The sequence below is a fragment of the Perognathus longimembris genome, chromosome 17, assembly GCF_023159225.1.
Source record: "Perognathus longimembris pacificus isolate PPM17 chromosome 17, ASM2315922v1, whole genome shotgun sequence".
Taxonomy (NCBI): Eukaryota; Metazoa; Chordata; class Mammalia; order Rodentia; family Heteromyidae; genus Perognathus; species Perognathus longimembris.
The window spans coordinates 47,323,017-47,333,853 of record NC_063177.1 but is presented as its reverse complement, the minus strand read 5'-3'; the positions used below and the strand labels follow the sequence as shown (position 1 = coordinate 47,333,853).

General features: G+C 41.2%; 1 protein-coding gene across 1 annotated transcript in view; it reads right to left on the bottom strand.

Annotated features, from left to right (window-relative positions):
- Positions 1-5,330: 5,330 nt before the first annotated feature.
- The window catches only part of Gna13 (G protein subunit alpha 13), a 47,320-nt gene continuing 41,813 nt past the window's right edge, over positions 5,331-10,837 (bottom strand). Inside the window, exon 4 of the mRNA XM_048365196.1 lies at positions 5,331-10,683. Within this exon, the coding sequence (XP_048221153.1) occupies positions 10,111-10,683 (573 nt within the window). The 3' untranslated portion in view covers positions 5,331-10,110. The remainder of the gene's footprint in view (positions 10,684-10,837) is intronic.

Genomic DNA, 10,837 nt, shown 5'->3' with positions numbered 1-10,837 from the left:
TCATACCAACTGTGGTGGAAGCATAAATAAGAGGTACAGTCAAGGCCAGTTCAGGCAAGAATTGAGAACTTATCCCCCAAATAACCAGAGCACAAAGGGGCTAGAAGCAATAGCTCAAGCAGCAGAGCATCTGCCCATCAAGCATGAACGCCAGAATTCAAACCCAACTACCCCCTGCCCCCCACCACAGTCTGTTGGCCAGCAGCTTGCCTTAGCCAACTGTGTAGGGTAAGACTTTCAAAGTGCTTGTGCACTAAAGCATTATCTCTGCTGTGCTTGGAATCCTGGACCTAACATAGGATTGAGTCAACCCAGCCTTCTGGAGATGAGAACCAAGTCTCCAGCACAGCCCTGTGCGTGAGGCCAACCTCGACCATTAGCTGCCAGCCGAGTCTTCAGTTGGCTAGAAATTCATGGGACTGCCTAGCTGAGATCAGCCCAACTCATCTGAAGCAACCAGTGACTCATAGACCTAGGGACAAACAAGACAAGTCACCAAGTTTGAGGGGATACTTACTACAAATAGAAGCAATCATTTTACTCTTCACTCTTGGCATCATTGTCATCATCTGGAAAAAGAAGGCTTGCAGTCATTCTACATTTATAACCTTTTAGGCTGGACTATCCATCAAATGGTTATTTTTTAAAGACATTAGATAGCCAGCAAACTTTTTAAAACAATATCAAACTAAGAAGACTCCCTATATTTATAGTTGTGTAGTAATATTTATTCAGTGATATTTATAAGATGTGATGTCTGAGGTTTGTCTTAAAATAATCCGGATGGAAGAAAGGACAGGTGGGGGCAAGGTCAGAACAAGAGTGGCCGTGGGTTACTGTTGAAGCCGAGTGGTGTATAGATGAACATACTCTTTCTGCTGTATGTTTGTGACTTCCTATAAGAAAGTTAAAAAAAAAATCCAAACTAAAGAGAAAGTATGAAAGTAATCTCACCCCAAACCAATAGTAAAAACAACAGCAAAAACAAAAAAAAAAAAAACCCCAAACCTCCATCTCTAGGAACACAAGAATAAAACTATTATAAAGTACAACCCCATAACTGCAGAAATAAGATCATTTCAGTTTTTATTACTGAATAGGTACAAATATTTCCTGTTAGATGTCAAACCGCTTTCCCTAAACTGGGAGTTATTCGTGGAACACCAGTGATTCGCGGAACACAGGATTGGTGTTGTATTTTCTGTCCCCCTCTAAGGCACTACGGAGGAAGTACGTTCCAGCTCTCACGAAGCGGGATTCTGAAGCTGGATTCAGTGACATCACTGGAGGACGGCAGAGCCAGAGTTCGTGGGTTATCTGGGGAAAGGTGTGAGGCTTAGGGCATTCCGGTTTCTCAGGATTTGAAAGCAAATCAGCTCATGGCACCACTGGACTGTAAGATAACAGCTCTCATTGTCAGTTTGGAGAAATTCGTGGAGAAAAGATATAAGGAGAGGAGGTGCCAGGAAACGGTGCAACTGTTTAACATAATTACCACTGCAATGAGGTGTGTAGTGACTCACTGAGAGGGAAAACGCAATGTAACTTACCTCGCTGGTGGGAGAACAGGAGTGGAGTGATGATTCTTCCTCCAGTTTTAGTAGTTGGTGGGGGAAAGAGCTATGTCAGAAAGTGTTAGTCAGCTTTCAACAAATACCTGAGCTAATTACTTTAGAAGGAGGAAAGGTTCATTTGGTTCAGCTTTCGAGATTGCAGTCTATGACCAGTTGGCCCCAAGCTGGGCCTTGAAGGATGTGTAGGAGTTGGCCTGTGGCAAAGAGGACGGAAGAGAAGAGCTCAAGGGGGAAGGAACCATCATTTCATTGAATCCTGCCCCTTCTCCATTTATTTGGTTAAATTGACACATAAAAACTGTATTTATATGGCACCCTGTCATAACTTTGTACATGGCTATAAGTCTATCCACCTATTCAAATACTTGTTTGTGACAAAGCATTTAAAAATATTTTCTTCAGATAAAAAATATATATCATAAGCTTTGTCTAACTATACTACTGTGAAATAACACTAGGTTATTTTTGTCGCCTAGGCTGGCCCTGAACTCAGTATCTTCCTGCCTCAGCTTCCCAAGGGCTAAGCTTACAGGATTACAGGCACATGTCTCTACCCATGACAAGAACTTCTAACCACAACTCGTGCTGTGGCTCCTCAGCCTCTAATAACCAATTCTGCTCTTGGTTGGAGAGTGACACGAGGTCTTGGTGCTTTGGATGCCAGGTGGGTAGGAAGTTGGGATGATATGCTCTTCTACCCAGGGTAGAGTTGTCTATTAGGCCCGAAACCGGCATCCAGTCTCCATCAGCAATTTATCTTCTTTTAGTGTCTATTTTTAGCATCTTGTCTCAAAGTATAATCTGCTATGAATGTAAGGATTGCTTTAACCTGTCTTTTTGTTTGTTTTGTGCTGGGAAACGAATCCCAAGGCCTTGGGTGTACTAGGCATGCCCTGGAACTGCTAGAACCTGTGCTGTTTCTTTAAGTTCTCCTCCCCTGCCCCCTCCCTTTTGGTTAACTCACTCTAACGTTAAAATATGTCAACTAGTTAAATCCCCAAAAGTTCTTAAGTACTGAGGTATTTTGTTGTTCTTGACCTCAGGACCCAAGCACTATCCCTTAGCTTTTTCACTCAAGGCTGGCACTCTAGCACTTGAGCCACAGCTCTACTTCAGGCTTTTTGATAGTTAATTGGAGATTTACTCACAGATTTTCCTGTCTAGGCTGGCTTTGAACTGTCATGATCAGATCTCAGCTTCCTGAGTAGCTAGGATTACAGGTGTGAGCCACTAACATCTAACTAAGAACTGAGTTTTTTGAGTTTAGACTAAGGTAAGCAGATGGACCCTGCCAGGCCTCTCTGGGTCTTGCTTCCTTTCCCATGTTATCTTGAGTGCTTGGCCTTGTTTTTCTTCACATGGTACAGACAGAAATCTGAGTCTGTCAAAGCCAGTGTGTTGCTAACTGAAAAAACAACTTTTTTTGTGCTCAGGTTCACATCTGGGGCCTCAGACATGCTAGAAAAGTGATCTACCATTGAGCTACACCCCAAACCCCAAGTCACCAGCTTTTTTTTCTTTATTTCCGTTAGTCCTGGGGCTTGAACTCAGGTCCTGAGCACTGTCCCTGAGCCATAGGGCCACTTCCAGCCTTTAGTTTATGTGGTGGTGAGGAATCAAACCCAGGGCCTCATGCATGCTAGGCAAGCCACATTCCCATTGCTTCTGTTTTCTTACCGCTTATCTTCATGAGGAAAAGAAACATGTGCTCCTCCACTTGGTCTGACTGCTAATTCTGGACAGAACTTGTGTCAGTGTTTTAGTGGGGAACACACAGCTTCACAGCCGCCTCCAATGGCTATTCTGTATTGGAAGCTCCATGGAGCCTGTTTCCTTGGCAGGTTTCAAAGAAAAAGGAACTCTTGCAACATGTAGGTGAATGGCATTTTCACAATTCTGGATTTCAGGTAGCCCGTGAATTTCCAAGGAAAAATTGTGACATGTATTTTAAAACACTGATTGCTTTAGGTCTAGGTTTTTCTTCATGATATACCAAATTTTCTAAGTCACCAACATAAGCTGCTGATGTAAGCTGTGGCCTTAGGACTTTTTCCATCCCACCTTTCTTCCCTTTCGGCAGCCCTCACTGTGGGCCACAGGGCAGGTCAGCAAGAGCATCCCGGGCCAACATGGTGTATCACCCTTTGGTGTCATTTGATCACATTTACCAAACACTTCACTAGATAATAGTTCTGTACTTTAGCATGTTCCTTTTTACAGTAATAAATATTCCCTTTTTCTAGCAGTAGTATAACAAAAGATTTTAAAAGAACCAACTTCTTGCCAGATGCTGGTGGCTTCTACCTGTAATCTTCCTTACTCGGGAGACTGAGATCTGCGGATCATGGTTCGAAGCCAGCCTGGGCAGGAAAATCTATGAGATTTTTATCTCCAGTTAACCACTAAAAAGCTGTGACTGGAGCCATGGCTTAAGGTAGAGCACCAGCACCAGCCTTGAGCAAAAAAAGCAGAGTGACAGTGCAGAGGCCCTGAGTTCAAGCCTCAGAAGGAGCAGCATTAAAAACAAAAACAAACAAAAAACCCCAATTTCATAGTTTTGGGTGAATCCAATGCTCATATTAATTTGGTTTCAATTTCTAAACATCTCAAATCTCTCGTAGAAAGATGTACCTAAAATCATCTATTTTTAGGTATTCAGATGTGAAATCCAAATATTCTGTGGGATCTATGCTTGAATTCCATATGAAAGGAGATCCTAAAACAAGGGTTTTACTTACCAGAGCCTGGGGATAACCATTGCCGCTGAACACTGATTTAGACCTGCTTTGAAATTCCAATCATGAAGGAGAGCCCATGTTTGTCCTTTCCTTCCCCAAGTGCAGTTTTAATGAATGTGGGCATGGTGATACATGCTTGTAATTCCAGCACTCAGGAAGGCGAAGGCTAGCCTGAGTCACACAGCAAGCAAGACCTTGCCCCAAAGAAAAGACACATATATGTACCAAGTTATTTGACAGCTTCTGATTTAGCTAAAGTTATAAAAGGGAAGGAGGCTGGCTCTATACAGTGCAACAACCACAAATGCTGTCTTAACATGAGAAAAATACCAGACAGATCCCAGGAGAGAAACTTTCTGCCATTCCACCCCCACCCCTTTCCAATCAATATTGCTCCAAAATGCTGAGGTTAGTTAGCAACATCAGCCCTAGCCTGCAGCAGCCAGAAGGACTTGAAGGAGACCGGGCTAAATAATGGGTTCTAGAATAGGAAAGGACACTAGGGAAAGACTAAACCCAAATAACAATGAGGCTTTAGTTCATCATCTTGTTAGTGTTGATCCACTGACATGACACAAGGGACCAAACCAACTATTAACTGGGGAGACAACGACCGGGCAGTGGAGTCCAGGGGATCCTTCCCTTGCCACGTTTGTGTAAATCTTATTTCAATAAGGTTGACTGGAACAAAGATGAGAAGTAGTATGCTAGGTAGTTATTTTAAAAACTACAGTTCAGTAACAATCAACACAAAAGCAGACTTGCCACCACTGGATGAGTTAGGAGCCCCCCCACACCTGTAGACAGCTGAGGTAAGGAGCCTGTGCCAGCTCCCCGGAAGAAGGACCCCTCCATGCTCACACGGACAAATTCAGGCTCACTCTATGAAAGCAAAGAAAGCCCTGCTGGGATCCACCGGTGGACTTGTGTGCCTGAGGCTGTAGAGGAAACTGACACTTTCAAGTGTGAACACGCATCAATGGTGCCAGACTTAAGTGTAAATAATCATAGTACTGAATCATTTATAAATGTTTATTAAATGTCAGTAATTTTTACAAAGCAAATATTAAGAGCAAGAGACTTTTTTTTGGCAAAATATGTACAAAAGTAAAAGCCTTAGTGAACAGCAACTCATTTCATAAATCAAACCATTCTTTCTACTCCTATACCTCCTTTAGAAATAATTTATTGCTAAACCTGAACTAAAGCACTGACCAAAAAAAAAAAAATTTACAACAATATCAGATAATGTGCTTAGTTCCTAGAGGTTATAAAAGAATATATGTAAAAAAATCCTAAGCCACAAATACTTTTACACGGAACTAATACAAATCATGTTTTGTTAGGTACAGTATCTAGGAGGTTGTTACAAAAGACTTTTGATAAGGCTTCTTGTGGCAGATGAACTCTCACCCAGGAGAGTGAGGAATAGAGAAAAGCCATTTAGAACATTTTGCGATTCTGCTTTCAAGTAAGAGGCAAAGAAAGGGGAAATGGCATAGTCTGTTGTGCGAGTACACCTGTAACAACCCCTTTTCCCTCCCTCCCCTTTATTCCTGGTACCATCAAACAGGCATGACTGAGGACAAAGTCATCACTTACCATAACAAACTTTGTACATACAAACAAATCACATTCCAAGTAGTTTATTACAACAACCTGGACACTCATTGATTCCAGCAGATTTCAAGCCATCTGTAAATTTGCATCACTATTAACAGTAGATCTGTATAGGACACAAAGACTTCTAACCAAACCAGAAAATGCTGCTATATTATTACTATTAAAAAAACAACAACACAACTTTCCAGCCAGATGTGGTGGGGTATGCCTATAATCCTGGCACTCTGGAGGCTGAGGCTGGAGGATTGTGAATTCAAGACGCTGTGTTAAACAAAACAATGACCCAACAATGTTCCGTATAAGCTCTGGCATTTGAAACCAGTTAGTCTGAAATGCCACAAGGTGGATGTAGTAATGTAAGTGCTGACTCTACATTCGTGTACAGGCATAAGAATGTTAGCAGTACAAACACTGTACTTCAAAGGTGCTAATAATCACCTGCTGCCTGAGGCTAATAACTACTTAACAGCATTTGAGAGAGCCAACAATAATTGGTTTAAAATGCTCAGGTTTAGACTTATACTGCACTCTAGTTTACATTTATTAAGCCCTAACCTCGTACCATAAAATGGGCATGGACTGCATCATTGGCTTGATTTGGAACACACCACTTTGTAATCTGCCCTCCTCCTGTCTACTCAACTGAAAGGTCAATCTGTGTCCAAGCCCTAAAAAACAGAAAATCAGTACTATTAGTCAAGCAGCACAACACAAAGACGCATTGTCTGTGACCCGTGCAGTTGAACAAGGTGCTGGAATAGTGGAAGAGACAGTGACCAGGGCTATCAGTCGATTTTCACTCAGTCAGTGAAAAATACAAGTGCAAAGTTTCTGTTCTTTATCCCTCAGATAAAACTAAAAGAAACAAAAAGGTAACAGAGTGGCTTTCTCTAGATTTATTAGGGAACTTGTTACAAAGGTTGGACTGGTTTTTACAGGCATGATTTCATGGATCCAAACAGAAATTAAGAGTTAACACTGATAGTTGGCCTTCTCATTACATTCTGTCCAATGGCTTGTGTGGGGTTTTGTCTAAATGTATCATTAGATAATGAAAGTACCAATTTGAGGGTTTCTCAAATAGTGATTTCAGTTTAAGGGCATAACAGCCTAACTTGGTAGCTTTATTCTTCATATAAATAAGGCATAACCAGATATTTATACTAATGCTGAAAAACACATTTTAACAAAAACTTAAGACATAAGCATCTGTGAATACACTGAATCTGAAGATGTAATTATAGAGCACATCATTTCTTGCTGAATCTAAACCAGTACTTGTGATCACTGTAGTATTAAGGTAGGCTTTCTTCTTCCTGCTTCAAACCAACCACAGTCACAAACAGAACAAGGATTTCCCTCAACAGTCCCAAGCAAGATGAACTGGAGGGTGTTCTCAGTGTAAAGTACCCATCAGTACTAGGTAAAAGACAGAAAACAGAAATTGTCTTCCTCATTCCACACTGTCTTTGGCTGTGGAGGCACTTGGGCTATAACAAGCACCCATTCCAGATAATAAAAGTGAAATGAAGACTTCAATTGAACATTTGGCAGAAAGCAAAAATTCAGGCTATTAAGGTAATATTTATGTGAAACAAAACAGGTCTTGAATTATTTAGATCTTTGGAGAACATTGACAAAACCTTTTTCCTATAAAAATTAAGGTCTAAATTTGTGTTGTTCTTTGATTTATAAGGCAACTCTGTATACTGTGAATTCCTGGAAGGTCAATGAAGACACTTTGTGTGATATTTCCTCATATAAATAAATGAGGAGGCATTCAGACTTAAGAACAGAAAGTGATACAGAATCAGGCACATTTTATTCCAAATCATAATCAAAGATTTGGAAAACTGAGCACAGCAAAGAATTTCAAATCTGACTTGACTTGGCTTTTAGAGGTTTGGGAGAAGTTAGTTTAGGACTGTTATGAGCACCTGTTCATTGTGTTCACGACATTTCACCTCCCTCTTCACATAGTGGTATTTCAATTCAAAAGGACCTAGTTTTTTATCACATAGGTATCAGGCTCCATTCGAATAGTTTAAATTACAGCCTAGAGAAACATGTGGCCTAAAGCCTCTGTTGAGCCTCACAGTTCTACAGATGTCCACACAAGTTTGCCTAAGTAACACAGAAGCAATTTACTGCCTCAAAATACATTCTGGGTCTTATTTTAAAAGCACACTGATTCTGAGGCATCACATATACATCAGAAGAAAACTGCAAATGCCAACACAATACCTTGTCTTTTTGGTGTTTTAACTAACATTATTTGGTGACAGTAAAACAGGGAAATCTGGTAATTTCTGCTTTGTGGGGTAATGTTTATGGTTCTTATCAAACAGCCTCCATAATACCAAGAATCCCCTCTTCAGCCTTCACTGGTATTCAAGTTTTGGTCATCCAATAAAACTGTTGGCTAAATTACACGGGACAAACCAAATGTTACTGTGCACATATCCTGAAATTCATTAGTTCTAGAGCTAAGTTAACCTGCAATGCAAACAATGTACTCTTTTGGCAAGAAACACAGATGTAGAATTACTGAGACATGCAGGAGTTATACTAGGAAGACCTGCATATGTTGAGAGGCTCAATGTGTGAAGCAGTGACAGTAAAACCTTGATGCAAGAAGAGTCAGCACGTCAAGAACGAGTCCCTGCTCACGCACCGACAGGCTCACCTCCTTAATCTCACAGCTAGACGCAACAAGAGCCACTGATTTGGAAAGCTGGGTGGTCCACAATGTTGACCAATCTTTGAAGGGCCAATAGATACCTGAGAACACAGTCAGCTGTACAGTAAAGTGACAGATATCACAGTCTTTATCAGAATTTTTAAGAAAAGCAAAAGAGTGGCACACTTTGCAAATGGTTCCTAACTTTTTACACATATATCTCCAATGCTAACACTACACTGAACCTACAAGACAGCAGTTTTAGTACTGCAAACTGTATCTGAAATCATAAAGTTATAGGCACAGTTTAATGTGGTAAGTACTGGGTGGGGGAGTGGGGATGTCAAATGTGTGAACAAACCAACAAAAAATGACTATTTATCCTTAGAAGCATTCTCCAAACAGTTACAGTGTACCTCAATAAAGCTGGCATCTCACACACAGTAATTGCACAAACATGTACATACTGTATATCTTTAGAGACACACCAAGAATGAATAAGGATCTCAAACAATGCCTTCTTGAGTCATCTGCCAGGAAAATACTGCCCTTGGCCAGCTCCACATAAACAAAGAATCTGTTCAGTGCCACATTGTGGAGGTCCTGGGAGGGGACGGGAGCACGGAGGAAGGAGGGGCTGCAGCAGGGAGCTCCTCCAGTCAGCTGGAAGAGCTGCGTGGCATTCGGGACAGGGACGTCTACTTCTGCTACCAAGGTGCTTGCGTGTTTTAGGTCGTGCAATGGCCCAAATGTTTTGCTTATGGCACATTAAATTACATGATAAATAAACATGAAGAAAGCAAGTTGCATTTTGCCCATTACTTTTGATCAAGATATTATATATAACATTTGCTCGTCTTTTTTGCTCCTTGGTACCATTTGTGAACTCACTTGCATCAGACCAGAAATCCTTATGTAAACTTTAAAACACTAAGAACATTACCTTCCGGAAGCAAAGAAACTTACAAAAGAGCTGTTGTGTGTATAAGCAATTATAAACACACCAGAGCTAAACCTGTATTATCTAGGCTAGCATTTCTTAGGTCAAACCTTTTCCAATAGCCCTTCCATACACGGTCATTCCAAAGCTAGGCAGCGTGTGTTCCTCTCTGTGTAAGGCAGGTAGAGAACTTTTACTGAACATTCCTAGCCTCATTCCTACACTGTCTACACTTGGCACTACAGGATTCAATTTGAAAAACAGAAGAAACACACCTAGTCTGAGGTTGGCCAGGAAATTAAAACCGGACTTGAGTGGACGCCTGACGAAAACTGGCCAAAACTTGAACTCTGGCAGACACAACAATGCGTTCATTACTCAGCAGCTTTCAGCTACAAACCAAAGGCAGCAGAAGGATGAGGATTTCCAAGAAGTTATTAAACAGAGAATCAAGATTGTTTTCTAATTCCTGTTGTAAACTGCTATTTAGAAAAACGACACAAATGGAAAACCATCGAACACAAAAAGGTACTAGCACAGCAAGTCTTGTGTATGTCACTGTAGCATAAGCTGCTTGAGGTTGTCATGAAGGATGGTATCCTTCACGTCGCGGAAAACCAGGCGGATGTTTTCCGTGTTGATAGCAGTGGTGAAGTGGTGGTACAAGGGCTTCTGCTGCTGGTCCCGGCGTTTGCTTCGGAAACATTCCACCAGGAATTTTTGGACGTCTCTTAAGCAGTGTGGATCCCCTTCAAATTCTAAGAAATAGTCTTTGATGCTCACAATTTGCACTTTCTCCTCAAGCAAGTCTGTCTTGTTTAAGAAGAGGATTATAGAGACATTGCTGAAGACCCGATTATTGACGATTGTTTCAAAAATGTTCAGAGATTCGGTAAGGCGATTGGTCAGTCGATCCTCCATGAGCACCTGATCAAATTCACTTGAGGAAACAAGGAACAGTATGGATGTCACACTGTCGAAGCATTCAAACCAACGTTTCCGTTCTGACCGCTGGCCACCCACATCGACCATTTTGAAAGGGACGTTTTTAATTTCAAAGTCATATTCATGGATGCCTTTGGTGGGCCTTCTGGCAAGCAAAATGTCTTGCTGTGATGGAATGTAATCCTGGAAAAGAAGAGTTTCAAACATAAGTCATCCAGAAGGAATGACTAGAATTCTCAATGGGCTACTAACCAGTTTAATACATGGATATGCAAACCACGTTTCTTTTTTCTTTTCTTTTTTGACTCAGGGTCTCAGTCTGTACCCCAGGTTGGCC